Source organism: Silurus meridionalis, chromosome 22 (genome assembly GCF_014805685.1).
Source record: "Silurus meridionalis isolate SWU-2019-XX chromosome 22, ASM1480568v1, whole genome shotgun sequence".
Taxonomy (NCBI): domain Eukaryota; kingdom Metazoa; phylum Chordata; class Actinopteri; order Siluriformes; family Siluridae; genus Silurus; species Silurus meridionalis.
In genome coordinates this window covers 9080948-9104934 of record NC_060905.1, presented here as the reverse complement: position 1 = coordinate 9104934, position 23987 = coordinate 9080948, and the positions used below count along the sequence as shown (strand labels likewise).

At 38.7% G+C, this 23987-nt stretch overlaps 1 protein-coding gene across 3 annotated transcripts; it reads left to right on the top strand.

The window, feature by feature from the left end:
- The first annotated feature begins 4012 nt into the window (after positions 1-4012).
- epn2 (epsin 2) lies at positions 4013-23887 on the top strand. 3 transcript variants are annotated; one of them, XM_046834614.1, is made up of 9 exons: positions 4013-4276; positions 9744-10584; positions 16961-17073; positions 18556-18651; positions 18994-19138; positions 19979-20146; positions 20399-20485; positions 20603-20803; positions 21006-23887. In XM_046834614.1, the coding sequence occupies exons 2-9, from the start codon at positions 9990-9992 to the stop codon at positions 21356-21358; spliced, it is 1758 nt and encodes a 585-aa protein (XP_046690570.1). In that variant the 5' UTR covers positions 4013-4276; positions 9744-9989; the 3' UTR covers positions 21359-23887. The 3 variants fall into 3 exon arrangements, with proteins under 3 accessions (XP_046690570.1, XP_046690571.1, XP_046690569.1); XM_046834615.1 differs by having other exon boundaries at positions 18988-19138; positions 19979-20140; XM_046834613.1 differs by having other exon boundaries at positions 18988-19138.
- Positions 23888-23987: the final 100 nt, after the last annotated feature.

The window sequence follows — 23987 nt, the reverse complement described above, 5'->3', positions numbered from 1 at the left end:
AGTTTAGGGAAGAACCACATTTTGACGTGATGGTCAGGTGTCCACGAAAATTTGGTTTTGTAGCACATCTACTGCTAATCATGAACAGAGGAAACCAAATTTAACTGCCTGAAACCTATGTGCTAAGCAACAAAACTAAAGCTAAACTAATCAGACATGTTACCCCTGCTCCACAACAAAACAAGAAAGAGAAAACAGCAGTGAACAGAGAGGGGAGCTAATCTGAGTTTGATCTACACACTATGAGGAGTATAGAATTTAAATGAGATGAGGTTTAAGATGAGCAGCCAAGAAAGAGGAAGGTCGTGTGGTTTATGTGACCTATAGAGCCTACAGGCTGTACGTGGAAAAGTGCATAACAATGAGATCATTATTATGTACCTGTCTATATTAATCTTTTAAGTTTACATGGATACGGAAAGCTGAAACCTTTTTAACAGATCTAAATATTTAAAACAATCTGCAGTCATACAGCCTATAGATGTCTAAAAAGAAAAACAATAATACAATTATTAAGTATGCTTTACTTTGTAATTAACATCATTAAGAGTGAAATAGTTCCTTGAAACACTGCAATGTAAAACAATTTCAACAGATAAGTCAAGAAATTTCTTGTTAATATTGAATGTTATATAAAATGTAAATATAAAATGTTAAATATAGAAAATGACAACAAGGGAACTAGAATAAAAAATTGCACTATTTTGACCTTCTGACAAATCCCTATTTACAATAACTTGTCAAAGTTAGATAAGAACTTAGGAACATGGCTTGTTGTCACTACTTCTTCTTCTTCTTCTTCTTCGTCTTCTTCTTCTTCTTCTTCTTCTTCTTCTTTCGGCTGCTCCCATTATTGTTTGCCACAGCGGATAATCTGTATCTGCCCCTTTCAAACCAACTACCTGCATGTCTTCCCTCACCACATCCATAAACCTCCTCTTTGGTTTTCCTTTTTTCCTTCTTCCTGGTGGCTCCATCCTCAGCATTCTCTTACCGATGTAGCTCATGTCCCTCCTCTGCACATGTCTTCACTTTGTCCCCAAAACGTCCTACATGCTCGGTCCCTCTAAGAAGCTTATTTCTAATCCTGTTGATCCACGTCACTCTCAATAAAAATCTCATCATCTTCAGCCCTGCTACCTCCAGCTCCACCTCCTGTCTTTTACTCAATGCCAATGTCTCTAAACCATACAACATCGCAGGTCTCACCACAGTCCTATAAACTTATCCTTTTACTCTTGCAGATACTCTTCTATCACAAATCACTCCTGCCACTCTTCTCCACCCACTCCACCCTGCCTGCACTCTTTTCTTCACTTCTCTAACACACTCTCCGTTACTTTGCACTTTTGACCCCAGGTACTCTCTTCTTCCTTTTCTCCCTGCAACCACACTACTTCACTGCCCTCTCTCTCATTTACACACATGTACTGTCTTACTTCTACTGACTTTCATTCCTTTTCTCTCCAGCACGTACCTCCACCTCTCCAGGCTCTTCTCAACCTGCTCCCTACTCTCACCACAAACCACATTATCATCCGCAAACATCATAGTCCACGGAGACTACTATCTGACCTTGTTTGTCAACCTGTCCATTACCACTGCAAACAAGAAAGGGTTTAGAACTGATCCTTGATGCAGTCCAACCTCCACCTTAAACCAGTCGTTCCTACTGCACATTATTACACAAATGTACTACAATTTACTACAATTATTTACTAAAAATAAATTAAGTAACATAGTTTTGAATCATGCTCGTCTGGAGGACAGTATTAGGTAATAACCAGATGTGTTTTCAATATATCTAGATACCTGTATGCTTTGGCTTGTTGTACTTATGAAACACATATCTTCAACCTAATTACAGATGCCTGGATATATGTATGTGATGATCAGGTGTCATTAATACCATTGAATCATACTAGACTGGGGGACATCATTAGAACATTATCAAATCCATGAGTGATTATATATCTAGCTACTTATTTTTGCAAAAGACAATAGATGGCATGTGCTGGTTCATAGATATGAGTTTTGTGTAATGCAGCCCTCTACTGGTCATTGTATGTCAATAATGTTGTGAGACTTTACTCCAGATTCATCATACTAGGGTCACTTTTTTTAATCATTGCAAGGGTTACATCAATGTCCTCACCAGCTACTGACAGGAGAAAGAGCAGTGGTGCATATTGTAGATTGTTCCCTCTTGGACATAGGTGCAATTGTCAGACTAGGCCCCTGGTCCATGTTAATCTGAACCATTGTTTCTCGCATTAAATAGAAACTTAGAAAATTTACTCAAACGACCATTAAATAATTATTATGTATAAATTAAGCATATATGCTGATTACTGTTATAAATGTGAGTGTGGGCTTAAATCTCTAAATGCCCCTTAGTAGAACTGCTTCAGAATATAAGAATGATGCTATTATTAATTTAAAAATATATATATTATTAGCAATATGTGGTTGTATGTAGAAAAATAATTTCTATGCTAGAAAAGACTGACATTGTGGGTGAAGTGAGAAAAAGGTGGTGATTTTGTAGATAATATATTAGTATAGATATTAAAAATCCCTTTTGCATTGGCAGATTTTTTATCACTTAAAATCTAATACTATGAGTCATTACGATATTAACTAGCCATTATAGCATAACATTTGGTAAGCTGGGAAGCATGTTTTATTCATCTATGTTTTATAGAATATTAATCACCCCAGAGAGTCTTTGTATATTTTTGTCTTTTTTTTTTTTTTTTTTTAGCACAATGAGATGATTCAAGTGACTCTCTACAGAAATATAATTAAATAAACAATTTAGACTGTTGTAGTCATCAGATGTGTTGATGATGCATGTTTTAATTTTGGCATGTTCTTCCTGTTTCTCAATACAACCTTTTACCACTTCTGGAAAAATCTGATGAAGAATATTGGTGAACAGCAATTTCCAGGTCATGCCACAAATTCTAAACTGAATGTAAGTGTGGGTTTTGACTCAGTTGTTCAAAAACACTTACATTTTGTTCTCTTTTTAATATTCAATATGTGTTTTGGCTCATTGTCCTGCTGAAACACATATTTTCAATCTAAATATCTAGCTGATTGGAACATTATTGTTGAGGCTGATTACCGGGGTGCAGTCAGTGATCCAATTCATCCAAATAGTGTTCAATGTGGTTGGGAAAAGTGTTTTTGTTTGGCTTCCACTACTCAAAACATGTCTTATGTACATTTGCACATTCGTGATGCAACAGGTTTGTGCCTCTTAGTTCCGGTGAAGGGAAACTGTAATATATGTAAGAATCAAGTGTCCACAAACTTTTGTCCATATTGTGTATGAGCATATATATATATATATATATATATATATATATATATATATATATATATATATATATATATATATATATATCATATAGAGTTACATGAGGTTATTTTGCATTAATAAAAGAAGTCAAACTGTACATCTGAGAGGAATTTACATGTATAAGGAATGCAAACAAGTGAATTTAAAAGCATGTCTGCATATGTAATATATCTAAACAAAATAGTGAAAGACCTTTATAGTGGATGTGAGATTATTTGGGGGGAACAAGAAGTTGGGGGACTATGAAATGACAGTATTTTCTGATATAAAAATATAGACTAGGAGATTGGAGTGGATTGTGTGTAACAGCTGTTACCCCTAGATGGCAGCAGATCCCAGCAGTGTGCTGAGGGCAAACTAATGCGCCATCATAATATGCTTTTCTAGTTAAGAGTTTATTTGAAATTTACTTTGCAAATCATCTTTTACAACGACCATGTGTACCAATTCGGTTACATGTAAATTTCAATAATCAATGAAAATTCAGTAACTCGTCTCACAAGAAGTATGACTTGGAATATTGAGTAACAGTCGGTTTGGTCACACCCTGTGTGCCGTTTACATTCTATGGAAGCCAATCTATTAGTGAATCCGCCATGTTGGATAGAGTGGGTTGGTCGGTCGATCTCTCTCTATCTCTCTCTCTCCCTCACACACACACACACACACACACAGAGCTAATACACCGAGCTTTACTACTGGCTAAGCTAGACCACACGGCTACGAGTAGCCCGCCTGTCTGCTCGCTCAATAAACACTAACAGAGACTGGGCAAGTCACTTTCACGAAGTTAAGTACATATTTACAGGCATTCTGACTTTCTATATTTTCCTCTTTTTGGTATATATAAAGGGTGTTATTCCTGAGAAAATACTGCTGAATACTGAAGCTACATCACTGCGAGATTTGGTGAGTTATTGCTTTGTTTTTTCTGTCTGGTTGTGTGTGTGTTGATTCCTCGGTTTTGGTGATATCTCCACAAAGCACCGAGCAGCTCTCCTCACCAGTCAGATCAACTCAATAAGTAAATAAATGAACTAAATAGATTTACATAATTGTGTAAACCAGGGCAACTCGGATACTGTTTGTTGATTTGTTATTAGTATTGAGTTAACGCCTTTGGGACAACCGGTTGTCCATGGTTAGCTTTAGAGAGCTAGCGATGTTAGCTAACCAACTCCGACAATAGGCAATTAGAAACGCTTTACCACAGAGGAATGTGTTAGTAATAAATATGCTGCCATTTCATTTATTTGACAAGTTGTTCACTTTTTATATTTATCACGAAGGGACACACCGGTCCGATCCTCTGTAATGTCAGCAACAAGCTAGCAGCAGGAGAACTTTTCTTGCGTTCTCCTCTGCTAGCTTGCTGGCTACGTGTTTACCTAGAAAAAAAAAACTAAAATTAACTGACGGGAAGTTGAGGTTTAGCCGCTTTTAATACGCACAGTCAAACATAGTAACTGAAAGTTTGTCGGAAGTTTTAGTTCTCTTTTGTTCTTGCTGCTTTTTTCCCCACGTATTAAATACGCCTCTGTCCTAGGTTTGCTAGCTAACACCAAAGGCTAACTGTAAGTGTGCTAGTATCTTAGCTAGCAAATTGATTGTGTGTGTTGTACAATGGTGTGGAGCGCGTCGCTGTAACTGAGATTAGTATGAATACATTTGGATTTAGTTGTTAACGTTTTGTTTATTTGTAGTTTTCTTGGCGTCTTGTAATATTAAATTGATCAGCTGTTGTTAGCAACATTAGCCTTACTTATTTATAAGAGCAGCCTGCTACTCACAGAATAATACTGATCATGTATGGAGAGATTATTAAGAGTTAATTGATATATGTTTGTTTAATGTTAGAGAGCTTGATGTGAGTAAATAAAAGTAAACCGATCCTGAAATGACATGTTAAGTGGCTGCAGGCGAGTAAAGTGACTCGGTTACAGGGCGTTCGGTCCTTTTAAGCTTCGGCTGAATCAGAATAAACAGCCCTGAGTTGTAGATTAGAGGAATAATGCGGTTATATCGTGTCTTTGTGCTATGGGTTACACACTGAGACACACCCGGATATCTCTTCACTCCATAGTGGGGTGTAGTAAAGATGTTAAGGTTGGAAATCCCTACGGAATGTTTACCTAATGCGAAATATCACGGTGTTTTGTGACTATTTAAAGACTCGAGATATTTAAAAGTATTGCAGATTGGTTGTACTTTCTTTAAAAAAATATATTTAAAAGCAATCATACAATTAGTCCCATTCAGACACCATTAAATGTACATGAGGAGCAGGAGTTATTTACTCTTTAACAGGAAATCCGCTCTGACTTTACCCCACTCAGATCTGTGTTTCTCTGGGAAAACTACATGCACAATTACCTGCTGTTTAATTGCCAATCTCTGTTTAATAGTCTGATCGTTTTATTCCCTTATATATGTATGACAATGATTTTCTCTGCTTATATAGAAATCTAGGTGTTTGGCTGCTGCTTGCTGTTTTTGAATCTCGCAGTGCACATATCAGTGACCAAACTCCAGATATAAAGGAACAGTTCTTTTATATCTCAAATCGCCAGCTACTTCTCACCTCCTCCTCCTCCTCCTTCTTCTTCTTTTAGACTTCTCACGTCCTTGCTGATTACGAATTAAGTTTTCAAATTGTTGCGGGAACCTGCACCAAAGTGCCAGCCTTTCTTATCGACTCCAGTTCCTAGAAAATACAAACCGGCTTGAAAAACTCATCTCGCTTGTGGTAAATTTATTGCTGTCTGGATGCCAGAGGTTTGTCAGTGAGGAGACATGTAAAAATGATTACAGACATCCCTGTGAGAAACGAATCCAATCTGAATGGGGTTATTTATCACCTTGTCGTTATAAGCTGAAAGAGTGGGGGAAAGGTAGGGGACCAAAAATCTAATTAGTGAGATAGTTCTACTTAGCAAAAAAAAAAAAAAGATGGTTTAGTTCTAAACAGTGATGTTTTACTCTGCTTTTGATGTTTATCATATGTGAAAGTTATGTGAATGTAACGTGTTTACACAGCCTGCAGTTGTATTTCCTTTGCAGGATATAGAGGTGTCTTTGGCATGATTTAAGGGTTTTGAGGATTGCCAGATATTTGGGGAGTTTACAGCCAGGCACAAACAGGTTCATAATCGCACGAACAAGGAACTTGGTTAAGTAAAGGAAATAAATAAAGGGGGTGACCCAAATAGAACTTTAATACATTTTAATCAGTTTTTTGAAGCTTGATTTCGAGGTAACTGTCTGATCATACACAGGGATTAGTGGTGTGATTAGTGCCTATTACACGTGTCTGTTTCCCACGGTATGATCCTGTTGCTGCCCGTATTGTTTTCAATGACATACGGGAGAAAACATTACGGCATTTAGTTTATAAACCTGATTTGTAGGTTATATGCAAAGGAGCCTGCTGAATTCAGTAAGTGACAGTAAGATGCACAATGAAGCTATTTCTGCTCACAAATGGTAACCAGCTGTTAAAACATCCCCATTAGGTGCAGTTGAGTTTACACTAAAGTGAAATACCTACCTAAGTTAGGAAGACTGGTAATATGAACAGAAATGCACACCCAGATGTGTCTCTTTAAAGCTTGTGTGTCGTGTTTCCCTTAAGCTACACTGTTTTTGGATTAAACTGCATTCTGGAATATGTGTTCATGTTGACACACCCACTGCTAATATCATCATTTTGGTAAAAGCCTTATGTGTTGAATTTGCCCTGAGTGTCATCGTGTGAAGTTCTAATGCAATAGTTTTTTTTGTCAGTGTTTTCTAAACCCTCCTTTTGTACTCCTACTCTTTTCTGTAATGCACCCATGCGGACATGTTGGCACTTGTCGCAGACATTTTTTGTTCATCAAGTTTGAACTGTATAAGGGCATTTTGGCTTTCACACCTGCGTGTATTTTCGAATGCACATATCTGTGTTAAGTCGGCCATTTTTATTATTGTTCACCATCTATTATGTTTGTAGAGCTGGATTTCCAGTTGTCTAGTGTTACCGTAAGGAGGGAAAGCAGCTACTACTAAATATTGAACTACTTGACATGGTAGCGTTTATCAGTGAGCATTTAGGCTCTTGTTTTGTTGCCTTAATAAAAATTATTTGCCCCTGAATTGTTTCAGAGGTCAAACCAAAATCAGTTTTAAGTGAAACCTTTAACAGAGCTTTGTGGTCTGTGGATTAGATATAAATGCTTTGTGTTTTTTTTTCCGTCTTTCTTAACTCTCATGCCACGCTTAGATGGATCATGATAAGCGTTATCTAACTGGTCTAATATCAGTAGGCACTGCGTGACTAACCCATACTCTGAAATTGAAAACTAGTCTTACATGGTGGGCCGACAGGGTGAGTGAATCCCTGTCAGAATAAATTTTTTTGTAGATTACTTTAGCTCCCTGCCCTGGGCTACACAATAAGCTTATCGTGGCTAAGTGTTTAATCAGTAGCAGCTAGGTGGGAACTAGGACTGTGTGATATGGATAAAAATAGCAGATCGCAGTTGTGCTGCTACACATTGAGAAAGCGATATGCGTATAGCGGTATGGAAAACGTCGTGATGTCTCAAGGTTAATCTTTGCCCTGTGTGTTTTGAGAAAAACTGTTTAAATCACATAATTTATGTACAATAAACTTGCAGAACACAAGACCTGAAATATATTTTCTCGCTCTGTAAATCAGGCTTCTGTAATATCCTTCGGACACATTTTTCTCTATTTAGAAATTTAGATTTATGCACAATATTGTGCCGATCTCTTGATTGTTGCCATTATACAGTACATCAGGCCTGCAGGCTGCAACTGGTTGTCTGTAATATTAATATTAGTTTATGTGTAAGTATGGTTGAGGAGTATATGTCTATGAAATGTTGGTGCTTTACCTGCATTTGAAAATTGTATTTGAATTAAAAACTTTTCTTACAACTATAGATAACGTATCTACTTTGCTTCTGTGAAATCATAGATTTACCGGCAATAGATGCAACCATTATGACTCAGCGCTTCTCTGTCTTTCCATTCTTACAGATTTAGACAGATCATCTGTGACAGCATTTATTCTGCCCAGCTGTGATGTCATATTGATCTCATTGTCCTCTATGAAAAGGTTTTTATCGTATCTAAGCTTGACTGATGGACATCACAGTAAACTTGTCGAAGTCACAGGGCACACTTGCTTTTCAACTCCCTGAATTTATTCTGCCTGGTGCTTGGCTTCATTTCAACACCAGTTACTGAGTTGCCTAGTTATTGGCAAGAATAAGACCTGAGCTGTTCTTTAGTATGGAAGAAGCCACTGTGTCCTACACTCTCACACAAACTGTGCCTGTGTGCTTGCTTCCTGAGCCCCCGGTCAGAGTGAGGGCTTCTGCATCTGCATCAGTCGCCCCTCTCTTCCTCTTGTGTGCCGAATCAGTGATTAAAGCAGCAGATGTTTCATTAGGGCCTGTCTTTATTCATGTATATGCAGACTCAGGGATGTTGGGAGGGCGGTGGGAGGAGGGAATCGATGCCGAGGTTGAGCTGTATGGATGCTTGGCAGGAGTCACATTTCACCGATTTTTAATGAATTTAAGACATGCCAAGCATGCAGATTTTGCCTCATGGATCTTAGATTAACTCATTGTTGTCAGTAGGAAAACTAGGATTTAATAGTAGTAAGTAGTAGTAAAAAAAGAGTTTAGAATAGTGGTCTGGTCAGTTAAGAAACCGTGACTCATTAAATCATTAATAGGCTTGTGATTTTAGAAAAACACACTTTTATTTTGCTGTGTATTGTAGATGTACTAACTAAATGTAATGAATTTTGTTTCACAGTCCAGTACACAGATAGAAATGGAAAGAACAAAATGATGCAATGACTTTTGGGAAATGAGATGTTTCCTCACATGCTGACGGTGTTGTATTACTGTAAGATGTGTAACATCAGCCACATCAGCCATTAATCGACTTGTATTTTTTTTAGTCTCAGTAGCATGTACTGCTTTTGTGTGTATGGGTAATGTTTCACTATCTGGATAGGAGCCTACTACACATTCTGTTTAGAACGTGCACAGCTGTGACCTATTTCTGTTTATTCGACTTGGGGGTGATTTTTAACAGTGAGGAAACGCTGGTGCTATCACTAAATGTGCTTGCTAGACTTGGCTCCATGTGAAAACAAAACAAAGAGCATGACTAAAACATTTTTGACCTAAGATTAGTTTATATTAATTATTATCCAGATAATGTTTGCAGAAAAAACATAATACGATTTGGTGCAGTTGTGCAGGATATTTAATTCCTTTCGTTCGAAGGTTAATAACCAAGGCTTATTCGGATGTCTTGACTGTGTACTTACTGTCTTGGTTTTGTGTTCCAGGTAATGGAGGAATTCGCCATGCTCACTCCTTGCACTGTGTGGAAATGATTTTAACAGGCACCAACTAACAGAGAGAATATTTTTTATGTGCATTTTGGACTAGTTAAAACCTTTCTGAGCCTGACTTTAAGAGCTTACAGAAGAGGAGTATCTTCTGTTTTTTTTTTTTTTTTTTCCTTTTTTTTGTTGCAAAATAAAGTATTCTTCCTGCTAAATCGCAAGGATATTAACTCACAAAACTGCACCATGCCGAGCTCAACGATCCGGAGGCAGATGAAAAATGTGGTCAATAACTATTCAGATGCAGAGAAAAAGGTCAGAGAGGCGACCTCCAACGACCCGTGGGGGCCATCCAGCTCGCTAATGTCTGAGATCTCTGACCTCACATACAACGTGGTGGCCTTTTCTGAGATTATGAGCATGATCTGGAAGAGGTTGAACGATCACGGCAAGAACTGGCGGCACGTGTACAAGGCACTAACGCTGCTGGACTACCTGATCAAGACCGGTTCGGAGCGTGTGGCCCTGCAGTGCAAAGAGAACATCTTTGCCATCCAGACTCTTAAAGACTTCCAGTATGTTGACCGTGATGGTAAAGACCAAGGCATCAACGTGAGGGAGAAGTCCAAGCAATTAGTGGTTCTGCTAAAGGACGACGATCGGCTGAAAGGCGAACGCTCGCAGGCCCTTAAGACCAAAGAGCGCATGGCCCAGGTAGCAACCAGTGTCGGTAGCAGCCACCAGATCAGCTTTGGCCGAGGCTCCAGCCAGCCGAACCTCTCCACCAGCTACTCAGAAGAGTACGGCAGGTCTGAGGGCTCACCAGCTTCATATCATGGATGTAAGTTTGTTTGATTCTATATTTTTTCGGTGATGATGTTTAGCCAAATATGGTATGTAAGCTGTGATATTGCAATGCATTATAAACTTGTTTATTGCATTGTAATATTAACTGTGTATTTATGGTAATTTAATGGTGAGGTAACTGTGGTGATTGGTAGTTAATTATCCAAAGGAAATTAAAAATGAAAGACAGGAAAATTATAATTTGCACTATTTCATGTACTTTGTTGAATTTTTTTCTCTTTTTTTTTTCTTCTTTTTTTTTTTCATGTTTTCCGTTTTTGGTGGTTTCCATGCAATTCTTCTATATTATGGCATCACTGGCTCGATAGCAATTAAAGACACTTTGTTAGGGATCAGAAGGTTGGTAGTTTGAACCTAGTACCACTCTGCTTCCCTGTGATCAAGGCCCTTATCATAGCTGAAAAAGTGAGGAAACCATTCCACTTTAGTGTCATGCTTAAGAGACAACTATAATTTATCAACGCTAAAAGTAGTTAAGTGATGGAAAATTATTATGTGTTCGAAGTCATAGATTATGTCACCCAAATGAGGATGGGTTCCCCCTTTGAGTCTGGTTCCTCTCAAGCTTTCTTCCTCATAACATCTAAGGGAGTTTTTCCTTGCCACAGTCGTCATGGCCGCTCATCAGGGATAAATGCATACCATTCACCTTAACTGTTAATTTCGGTAAAGCTGCTTTGAAACAATGTCTGTTGTGAAAAGCGCTATAGAAATAAACTTGACTTCATAGATACATTGATAGATTTTATTTCAAAATAATAAATGAGAGTCCAGGTCAGTTACTATTGTAAAATTCAAAAGCATAAATTGTACTAGCATACTGTTACATTTTGGAGTTCATTTCAAAGATGTGTTAAGGTTGGCAGATGTGTTACTTTAGTATAAATGTAGTAAATGTCACTGGATATCAGATTAGTGTAATATTCTAAAGAGATTATTATATTGCAGAAGTACAATTATATAATTATTTTTTCATGTGGGACCCCCCCTGAAAATGTTCCTTTGAAGCTAGGAACATTAGGCTTTATTAAGTCATTCAGATCTAGCCTAGCTCGGCTGATATATTTAATTAAGTCTATTTCGATTTGACACAAAATGACTAATAGCTGATATATGATTAAACGTTCTAGCCGTTTTAGGATTCAGCTCATGGCGGAGGCTGTGCAGTTGGCCTGCTCATGATTTACTGTCCTTGTCTTCTTCAAGGATCCCTGAAGGCTGTAACTGCATGGAGCAATCTTTTTCTCTGGACAATTTAAAAACTGGCACTTTTTGCTTTTTGGATATTTGTCATTTTGTAAGCCCAGCTTCTGTTCTCTGAGCGTTCAGAACCATGGCATGCCTTGCATTTCACTCTCCATTTGCTTCACGCTGGTTACAGGAAGCCAGCATTCCCTAATTCCCCAAGGCCCAGTGCACTGCTCTGTGATCCTGTACAGAGGGGAGGAAGACGGATGCATCTCTCTCACTCGCTTGCTCTCTCTCACTCACTTCCTCCTCCCACACACGACTAAATCATTTTATAACTTAACCCAGGGATGTCATACAGAAGAGTTTACTGATAGTGATGAACAGGTGTGGATTACGTCTGAGGGTGGTTTATAGCTTGCAGTAATTTACTGGAGCTCTCTATATTGCCTATTTATTTATTAATTTATTTATTTTTTGGGGGGTGGGGGGTGGCGGGGTGTTGCTAGTATAGCATACGAGACAAATCTTTGGTGGGAGTGACCCAGTGTGTTCGTGTTTAGTGTTTCAGCTTGTGTGTTGTTTTTCTCCAACAAACATGCAATATTAAACAGAAGAACAAGCAGCTGAGTCATTAAAATAAAATGGGGGAGGGGGGGTATAAACCTCCTGTTAACAGCGGAATGGTTTGCATTCCAGTGGAAATTTCCGGGAATTGTCCTTCTCGAAATTGTGAATGGGCTTTCTGTTAAGTGTAAACCACATTTCAACAGGTTGTATTTGATTAGGACATTTTGGTGCACAAATACGGATAAACAGCTGGATGTCATTTGGCAGCCAGATATAATTTTAGATGGCTGTGTTGTTTAATCAGAGGAGGAAAAATAGTAGTGGATTGGATAAATGATTAAATTAAATCTTTAGCCTGATTGCAGTGTGTAAAGTTGGTGCCGATATGGTTTACTGGTATGCGATCTGGCATGCGTTGTGGTCAGGGGTTTTATGTGTTCTGGGAAAGATCAAAATTTTTTTTTTGGTGTCATAGAGCGTCCATGTCCAAACTTTGGCCCCCATTCTTGTTACACTGTAGTTGCTTAATAGTGTTTGGAAATTTGGGTGTGTGTAAATATAGCAATAAAATAATACATTTGAGAATCAACATGGTTAAATTGCTGATTGCAGTAGAGGTTTTGTTTTGATGTTCTTTGGTATTAATTAGATTTCAGTTCATGGTTAGTGGTGTGTGTGTGTGTGTGTGTGTGTGTGTGTGTGTGTGTGTGTGTGTGTGTGTTTCTCTAATGGAACTGCAGATGGAAATGTCTTGAACAATTTCCATCTGTCACGTAATTGACTTCCAGGCAAGTCTCTTAAAAAAAATATATATAAATATATCAAAATGTGGTTTTCTATCTGCAATCATTCCATTTTGTTTAAGTGTAAGTACAGAACTAATTTCAATATGAATCAGTGTACTGCCTTGCTAATTATACTGATTCATATCAGAGCTCACAAACTAGGCCCAGGAGCTCCCCATCACCCAACACTGGAAAAAACCATTTCAGCTAAAATTGGCAAAGCACTTTGGTGAGTTGGTAGGTTCCACACTCCCACTACAGCAATGCGTCAACCCTTTACGTTAAGGCTCGTTTCATTCTAAACAGACTTTTGACTCCTTTATAAAAGTCATTTTTCACAACCAAGGCGTTCAAACGATGCGCCCACTTCCACTGTGATTAATTATAGCATGGAAACCAGGGGTCGGTTTGGCTAACATCCTCCTACAGTTGTACACAGACTGAAAGCTCAGGGCTTTCAGAAGTTCAGTTTGGTCAGTTTTTAGATACGGTTTTGATGAAGCATAATGAGTCCTCAACTTTATTGATCCGTCTCTGCTTATGGAGGTGCCAGGCTGCTCAGCTGACTGCATTAAGTGAGTCATGTTTACATCCTTTCCCCATTAAGACAGGCACAGAAAGTAGATTATGATGTAATATGGGACGTTGCAATAATCCACATACACATTTCCTCATTCATCTCACCTCTGCCCCAGTGCCGCTCGGAGATTCTCATCATTATCCAGGTCCCTGTATTCATAAAACTGAGAAACTGTGATTCGCTGCCTCATCAATCACCATTCCTCCTTTGATATTAGAAATTTTAATCGCATTTGTTAATTTAATAATACAGATTGAATAAACTAAATCTTTTTGAAAATTTAAATTACTATATCATGATATATACTTCTGAGTGCACAAAAGTTTTATTAATATTAATATTTATATTTCTGTCATTTCACAGTGGAATTATATTCAAGAAATCTGAAATTCTGCATCAATCCTGCATTTTTTTCTAAACAGTGTTTGCACATAATCTTACATACAGATCTAAAGTACAGTACAGCCTACGAAAAAAAGGGGCCCAAAACAAAATGTCAGAAAGCTAAGCTGAGCGAATGTTACATAACTCAAATACTTTATAACTAAATAGCCAATTGTATTGTGAAGAAATAGAAATGCTCAATTTACAACTGAGTAAATGATTATAGGTTGCTTTTGCTTAAAACCTGCCACTGATGCCTTACAACAAATATTTAAGTGATTTCACCCTGTTTATGATTTAGCTGTTGGCACTTGAACAGAAACATTGCAATGACATCAGTTTATATGGTCACCGACATGTTTGTGACCTCAACCAAAACTCAGTCATTGGTAAGGGGTTGAACAAATGATTGTGTGTATAATCCTATAATCGACTTGAATAATCTGTCATACTATTAAAAAATGTATCTTCTTCTTCTTCTTTCGGCTTCTCCCATTAGGGGTCGCCACAGCGGATCATCCTTCTCCATACTACTCTGTCCTCTACATCTGCCTCTTTCAAATCAACTACCTGCTTGTCTTCCTTCACCACATCCATAAACCTCCTCCTTGGTCTTCCTCTTTTCCTCCTTTCTGCTGGCTCCATCCTCAGAATTCTTCTTCTGATATACCCCATGTCCCTCCTCTGCACATGTCCAAACCATTTCAATCTTGCCTCCCTCACCTTGTCTCCAAAACGTCCTACATGCGCTGTCCCTCTAATAAACTCATTTCTAATCCTGTCCATCTTCATCACTCCCAATTAAAATCTCAGCATCTTCAGCTCTGCTACCTCCAGCTCCACCTCCTGTCTTTTACTCAATGCTACTGTCTCTAAACCATATAACATCGCAGGTCTCACCACAGTCCTATAAACTTTCCCTTTCACTTTTGCAGATACTCTTCTATCACAAATCACTCCTGCCACACTTTTCTTCACTTCTCTGACACACTCTCCATTATTATGCACTATTGATCCCAGAGACCTAAACTCCTCCACCTTTACCATCTTTTCTCCCTGCAAACACACCACTCCACTGCCCTCCCTCTCATTCACACACATGTACTCTGTCTTACTCCTACTGACTTTTATTCCCATTCTCTCCAGCGCATACCTCCACCTCTCCAGGCTCTTCTGCTCACTACTCTCACCACAAACCACAATATCATCCGCAAACATCATAATCCACAAAGACTCCTGTCTGACCTCGTCTGTCAACTTGTCCATCACCACTGCAAACAGGAAAGGGCTCAGAGCCGATCCTTGATGCAGTCCAAACGCCACCTTGGACTAATCTGTCATTTCTACTGCACACTTTACTGCTGTCACACTGTCCTCACACATGTCCTGCACCACCCTCACATACTTCTCAGACACACCTGACTTCTTCATACAATACAACTCCTCCTCTCTCTGCACCCTGTACTTCTCTATCAACATTCTCAAAGCTAATAAGGTGTCTCTGGTGCTCTTTTTCGTCATGAAACCATACTGTTGCTCAAAGATGGTCACCTCTTCCCTCAGCCTGGCATCCACTACTCTTTCCCATAACTTCACAGTGTGACTGATCAAGCTCCTTCACAGCTCAGTCTTTCTGACTCGCCAATCGGTACAAAAAAACATTTCAATCTTTTTAGCTGGAATACTTTTTGCAATTACTTGTTACTTTAAAGACTTAATTTTATGTATACTGCATTTTGCTGTTATGATTTAGAGTGAAAAAATTCCAGTTATATTTTAGATATTCAAAATCCATCTGTGTGATCAGCTGTTTAGGTAAATTAGGCAAGAAGATTTAACTTTGAATTTGAACTCCCTCCTAACCATTTCACCATTTTCAAAGCAAACCATATCATTATACGAATTGAGATCGGTTTACTGTCCAGAATTGTCAGGAAGTAAATGGATCAGGAGGACTGATGGTCAGAGGCTTTATGGATTCGAAACTTGCATCCTATCGACCACTGCCACTTAACTGTCAGACAGCTTGGAATAATGAGAGTGCTTTAAAAGGTTGGAGTCGCACCACAAATATTTACCTCTGTTCTGCATTGCCCTGAAATGATGCTATTATTAATCCCAGTCATCCTGATAACGTCAGGGGGGAAAAAAGTACTTTAATCAGACCACAGATCTGTAAAAAAAAAACCATGGTGAGATGCGGTTATTTTATTTTTATCAGCATTTTCATCTCATTTCTCCAAAATTATAGGCTTTATAGTAAATGGTTAAATGTTTACCTCATCAATATGCTAAAAGGGTATTTGCAACAGGTTCACAAGATGTTATACATTTTCTTATGAAACACTGCTTTCCAATTTTTCAATACATGTAAAATTGTCATTCCAAGTCCTCCCTTTATTTTATACCTGTTTGTCCTCTGTGACTTTGAGCATAGCACCATCAGCACAATCGAATGAATTATAATTTTTTAAAATATTTTATATATATATATATATATATATATATATATATATATATATATATATATATATATATATATATATATATATATATATATATAAAATCTATTTTGGCATTTTAACAAGCTCTAAAACGTTGACTGTATGACTGACATTTACTGCTAATGGTAGCAGTTGATGCATCAGATATTCCAAGCATGTAGACTTGTAAGTCAGTGGTGAAAAATAGTACTTAACACTCCTTCTCCCTTCTTCACGTCATTGCTTTTTTTTTTTTTTTGATGACTTGTACCTTTTCCATCAAAGGTGACGTGGCCTTCAGAGGCACGCCCCAGATGTTGCTGAATGTATTTGTGTGTTGTGTTCTCCCCCCCCTTTCAGCCACATCCCCCAATGCGTCATCGGAGCTAGAGCAGGCCCGACCACAGACAAGCGGCGAGGAGGAGTTACAGCTGCAGCTCGCCCTGGCTATGAGCAGAGAGGCAGCAGAGCAGGTGTGGCATATGGTCATATCACCTTTTTTGCCAGACAAGCGTTACAGCAAGCCTAAAATATTTATTTTGATTTCCAGTCCCCTTAATAACACATCACCTAGGTTCTATTTGTTCAAATTTGTATAATTGATTTTATATTTAATTCAATAGAATAAAAGGGGAGCATGCTTATAATAGTAGTACTGTACTTTAAGCTATTAGCATTCTCGATCTGGTTCAAATATGTCTTGACAACATGGCACTGAACAATAAGGTCACTTAGAGCTTTCTCTGGGCAACACTGTGTAAATAAATTAGCTAATCTGTGAGTTATTTTTAGAGCTTTTTTATTATGTACATACTTATGCAGTAGTGCCTTGGTAAGTTCAGAAGGGTTTTGTGTATACAATGACAGGCTGAACTTGTGACACTTGAATTTTTGGCACCAAACAACAATAGTCAAATAGCCTTACTTCAGTATAAATTTCATTTTGTAAGACTGCCTTAAGTGCTTGAGGTCGTGTCTGAAAGAAAGAAAAAAAAAAAAAGGGCAACGCGGCCTCCCCATGTGCAAGCTTTCGCTTTCTCCTGATTAGAGATTATACCAAAAATGCAGAGCTCACATTTCTTTTACCGGTGGAACCAAGCCAGCCCAGGAATATTGTTCAGATACAGAGTACAAATTAGAGTGGAAGCATTGCAACCGCAAGTGTATTCACTGTTCCAAATCCCAGTTATGAAAGTGATAAAGTGATTCCAATAGATTGGATGGGAAGTGTCGTGTTTCCTCTAACTCTGGAATCGTTGTGAGGTTTGTCCATAGTTAGCGCTCTAAGAGCAGTGTACAGGAAGTGTGTCTGTGCCTGGACATCTGGGATAAATTTCCTCATGAAAATGTGAGACAGGCCCTGCTGGTGGCTCAAACTGAGGAGGGGCTGTTTAGAGCAGGATGTGCGCTTTAGGAGGTTCCTGCTGTCGGGACGGCTTTTTTGCCACGCTTTGGCCTGGCAGTATGCGGACTCCTTGGTTGTTTCTCCTGCAACACCTGCATTTGCACATTATCTCCTTTTAGAGCTCCTTATCTAAAATTATAGAATATTTTACATTTATGATGTATGAATGCTTTTGAGTTGCTTCTTCCTTTTAAGACTTCCTCATACCAGCCGTCATGTGAGTCATGATTTTCATGTACAAAATATTTTGACCAAATTTGTATTTGCAGCTGAAGCAAAAAAACAAAAATCCAGTCAATCTTTTGTTACCCTTCTGACTTTCAGACTGCTTCCTTTATTTGCCTCCTTGTATAATAGTTTAGATGGGGGTGGGGGAGGTTGGTTGGGTGTGCCCCATCTGACCATCAGCCTTAAGTGCTATACAAATAGAAATGATTCATGTTTTATTCAGGAGGGCTTAGGTGATGCAGATACAATGAAGAACATATTTTGAATGTATTGTAGACTGTATATAACACATGTAGCATGATGTCACTGTGTATTTGCTTAGGAGGAGAGGATGCGCCGCGGGGATGACTTGCGACTCCAGATGGCTCTGGAGGAGAGCCGTAAAGACACTGTGAAAGGGCCCAAAAAGAAGAAAGAGGTAGGTGCTGTGTTCCTGGATTCAATGAGAGCTTGATGACTCATCAGTCACTCACTCTTGTTTGGAGCTAATGCATTTCCACCCATCATGTTCTGGAATCGCATTATCTCAGATACTCTTTCTGGCAGTAGGTTTAGCTTAACTATAAATGCTTTTGCGTACTAATTCAATTAATGCTTTTCTCTCCTGGTTTTTTTTTGCGGACTTGCTCAATGTCTTGTAAGTATCTGTACAGAAGCCTAGTAGTGTAGTGAAAGTTTAAGCTTCTTTTTCAGTAGCAGATCCAAGATATAAGATCTAACTGTGTGTGTGTGTGTGTGTGTGTGTGTGTGTCAGCCTCAGTCGTCTTTGCTGAATCTGATGGATGCAGTCCCTGGAGGTCCTGTTGACCCTTGGGGAGCAGGGGCAGGTGGAGCACCACCACCAGCAGCAACAGCAGCAGCAGCAGCAGCATCAGCCCCTGCCTCAGACCCCTGGCAAAGCTATGGTAAACCTGGGTCACTCAGTCCTCCATTATTTCTGTCACTCTTTATATCTTAAAATATTATCTTTTGCCTTAACTCGTTGTCTCAGTTTCTTTCACTGCCTTAGTATTGTATTCTTCTTCCACTCGGTGTGTTACTGGTGTGGTGTCTGAGAAATGCAGCCAGGCTGGTAGTAGTGCATTCCTGTGTGCTCTAAAACAAAGGGGCTCACTATGCAGATTTGCAGGTGGAGCACCCAGTGTTCCTATCAACAGATCCGTTTCCTCTGCTTTCTATCTCAGCTGCCTTATTCAGAGGCAGTGTTCTGGATAAATGTTATGGAGCTAACAAACACCCAGCCTCTATCTGCATCTTTATGCATCCATAAATTAAGGAAAAGGAGTTATAGTGAATTACAATTACGTTTGATACACATTGTTATATTACTAGCAGGGATATATAGTAGCAGAGAATAATGAATTATCTCGCAAACTATCAGCTGTAACTGCTACAGAGGATTGTGGGATATAAACACATTAGTTAATTTTGCAGGTATCTTTTGAATGCATGAACATTAGCTATAAAAATTTCTTGATGTAAGTAAACATTTTACATTTGTTAGAGCAAAGAACATTCATATAACTCAGCATTTGTTTCGCTTAATGCTGTTAAATATGAATTTCAATTTAGCCCCAGACACGCTCCAAAACAGCCAATGGTTGCTGCCGGTGGAGGTGTTTAGTTGTTTTGAAGTGTCTGTGTTCCATCACTGCTGTCTTTTGTGTTTTGTTTCTAGTCTTCTAAGAACAATCTTGAATAATGTTTAAACATTTGTGTTTGTGTGTGTGTGTGTGTGTGTGCAGGTAGTGCCACTAAGCCAGCAGCTCCTGTGGATCCCTGGGGTCTGTCAGCTTCTACAGCATCAGTCTCCCCCATGAAGAACAGTGACCCCTGGGCGTCAAGCTCTGCTCCTGCAGGGGCTGATCCGTGGGGCTCAGGGCCTGCCACTCGTCCCAAAGCCCCTGGTCCGGGTACACACACACACACACACAAACATACACACATTTCAAACCTCCTCACACACAAGAAACAAGCATCTTTTTATGTGCCTAGCCAGTAAGAATTTTTCCCCCAGTTGTTCACTAGCACTTTCAATTTAAAGTGGTAAAAATATTTTCCTTTTTATCTTAACCAATTATAAGTTGAGCAGTGTGACTGAATGTGATTAAAGTTCTTGTGTTTGACCCAAAGCCTATGATTTCTTTTTTTTTTTTTTGTAATAGGTGCTTTTGATCTCTTCTCCACATCAAATGGTACCTCTAGGGATGACCTAGAGGATTTTGACAGTCTTCGCCCTTCATTGATGTCAGGTATAACACTCATTGATTTAATGTGGATAATTTTTTTTTTTATCCCTATTCATTTCTTTTTAACCATGTAATCAGTAAGCCTTGTGCTGACTAAAGATAAATTGTATGTTTTTCAAGGTGGTGGTAAAGGAAGTTCAGTTATGGCTTTACAGACTAGCAAGTCTGCCAGCCCTGACCTGTTTGACTTGCAGCCAAGTGCCGCAACCAGAAAAACCCCTGAGTCCTTCCTGGGTCCTAATGCAGCACTGGTAAACTTGGATTCACTGATTACGAAGTCTGCTCAACCAGCTCCTGTTTCTAATCCTTTTCTTGCTGCAGGTATGTTTTATAATTAATTTATACCTGTTGCATTTAAAGAGTGTAATTTAGTTAGGATTTATGGCTCAGACACTATTTATGCTATTATAAACCGTACATGCATAAAATTTCTGTCTAGTAAATTTCAAAGGAATTCTCTTCATGTTACTATTTGAAATCAGATTTGGCTCACTATGCTTCTCTCTCTGGTAACCACTTTTAGGAGCCGCCCCTGCCCCTCCAGCTCAGGTCAACCCGTTCCAGGTTAACCAGCCACAGCCGCCCACTCTCAATCAAATGAGAGTAAGCCCCATGATGGGTCTCTCAGGCCAGGGATTCGGCAGCCTGGCCCAGAGAAGCAATGAACCCATGCCTTTGTCATCTCTGCCCCCTGCTGGTGCTGTGGGCATGGGGCCTATGGGTGGCATAACCCCTATTGCTCCCATGGGCCAAATGATGCCAAGCATGGGAATGCCATCTACCTTGTCAATGCCGCAGCCGCTTATGAGCGGTGTGCTGCCACCTACAGGCACTGCAGCTCAGGCTGCTGGCCCAACTAATCCCTTCCTGTTGTGAGGAACAATATAGGCTTTCGTTGCCTGTCTCCCCCTCCTGGCTCCTTTCCTATAGTATGGGCAGCATACTGTTGTGTTCCCCAAACCAATGTGCTATTTTGAGACTTTCTGGAGTAGCAGTGGTGTTTACAGTTTTTACATTGGCAGGAGATGCCGTCTTTGGCGGTAGGTACCATAGAGTGATTGGTATTTTATTTTTCTAAATTTACTCGAATGGACTGCCAGCGATTGATTACTGTGTCTTTAGGTGTGACTTTCTCACCACTCTTAGTCTACGGTTGCTTTCTAAAAGACAGCCTTGTATTTAAAGGCATTCTGGTTTTTAAATTTGCTTTGGATGCTCATTTTCTTAAGGGAGGCTTAAAAAATTCTGCTTTCTCTTGTTTCATTTTCTAATTTTTAGTATTTTCAAGCTGTATAATTGCAAAAAGCTAACCCGTTTTAATCAAAACAGCCTATATGTTCTTCCCGGTGCATATACACTATGTGTATTTTACAGTAGGTTAAAAGTAGACACATTTTAGAGGACACTATCAGTTTACATGGTAATAATTTTGATGTTCTAAGCAGGGATTTTGCACACACTCTTCGTTATTGTTTTTGTTTTGACTGTTGGCTCACCGTTAGTCCTTAGCTTGACTATGATCAACTTTTTTTTTTTTTTTTTTTTTTTTTTATAATTATAATAGAAGAATGCATGAGACATGGAGAGTGGTTTAAAATCGAATGCATTGAAAGACTAATTCGTAGTGGAGTGGTGGGGATTTGCAAAATGTGGATTTGGCTACCATATCATACCATGCCTTGACTTTTATACCAAATCTTTGTGACACTTTCGAGCTTGTGGATTGGTTGTATGGGCTGGTTCAGTTCATTACAGTTCATTAGTGCTGCAGAGGTTACTCTTCAAACGGCTTCGCACCTTGTCCTTGTTATGACTGCTTGATAGAGCTAATAAATGAGCAAATCAATACTAACGATTAGTATTTAGTAGCTAGTTATTAAAAGACTCAAGAAATGTTTCAGATTAGCGTCAGTGATCTTGTTGGTTTGTGTGCGATGGTGGTAATATTTGACAGAACAAAGGGAACTGGGAGGATCATGTTTCAGTACTATTTACTGTTAACAATATAACTAATCACTTTTACCCAGTGCAATCAGTTTATATCACATACATTTATAAATAGTAAAATATTTATCGGTGCTTTCCATTACAGCAACTCCAGGGTTTGTATGGGAAACTGACACAAGGTTTATTTGATGGGTGGGGGGTTTCTGAAATAGGCCTGTGTGTGTGTGCGAGTGTTTTTCTTTTCTTTTTGGTTTGTGCTTGCTTTTTTGAGCAATGGTGTTAAACTACATCTGATTAACATAAAAGCATTACTATGTAGCAATGGGACATTCTTTCGGTGAAAGCAAATTTATGGCAAAATATACCCAAAAGATGAGAACTTGCTCTCTCTGATTCCTTGGTTCGTATCAGACAATGCATACACCTGCTTTGCAATGTGGATATTATTTCTTAAGGTCAAACATCCACTACATGTTCATGCATGCTTACTATGAACTTGCTAATGAATTTATAAATCTAATGATTTACAGACTTTCTCATATTGGGTTACGCTTTTTTTTTTTTTTAATATAAAAGCCCATTAGAACACCACCCAACAAGCACAAGATTGCAATTTTCTGTCCAGTTGTAGTTACCAAAGTTGTAGTGCTTTTGCTGTATTAAAGAGCAGCTGTTGTAGTTTTATAACGCAATTGTGTAGATTCACTTTTTTTGTTTTTGATTTTTTGTTTTGCCCAAGTGTCAGTGTTCATGATTTCAGTTGACTCAGCTATAGAAATGTGCTGTCTTGAACTGTCCTCTTCATTTGCGACCTCTACTGGAGAGTCTGTGGTAGTACTGCCTGAGCACAGCCGTGTATTAAAGCCTGGGTGTGTTCATTCTCGTAAAATCTGCATCCATCCTCAGGCAATCAGGGAAAGACAGCTTTAAAATGTGCGTTATGCTTGTGATGGACGTGACGGTTTATGCAGGTGCTGATCCTGTGAAATCAGACTTCTTGCTGACGAACATCAAATACAAATACACAATTGGTTATGGGAAAAATTTTTTTGCTAGCTAAGCAAACTATCATTGCCAGTAACATCGTCCTGTTTCATTTTGCTGTTACTGACTGTGTATCACTCACTTTTCTGTTACTTTGTACTTTATTATGCATTTATTGTGGTGGACTAACCTCATAAACGTGCATAAACTCCTTTACTTTCTCATGTTATATATATTTACCATACTGTCTCATGTTACTGGGAGCAGGCTGCTTTTTATGAATGTGCTCAACCTGTTGGCATTATAACTGTATAATATAATTTATCATTTGTTCTATTGTAACATATTGTTCTCTCTTATTTCTGTGTAATGCTTTTGTAGGAAAGTCACATGAAATTTTAAATGCCATCTAAATCGCAGCAGAGTGATTTAAGGACCCAGTTGCAATGGTAAAAAAATAAACTGTATCACTGACATTGGATTAAGAGTTGTTTGTTGAGTTGTAAGGCACCAAGATGGTGATTTGTGCATGATGGATTCTGGGGGGGGAAAAAAAAATTAGGTAACTGTCCAC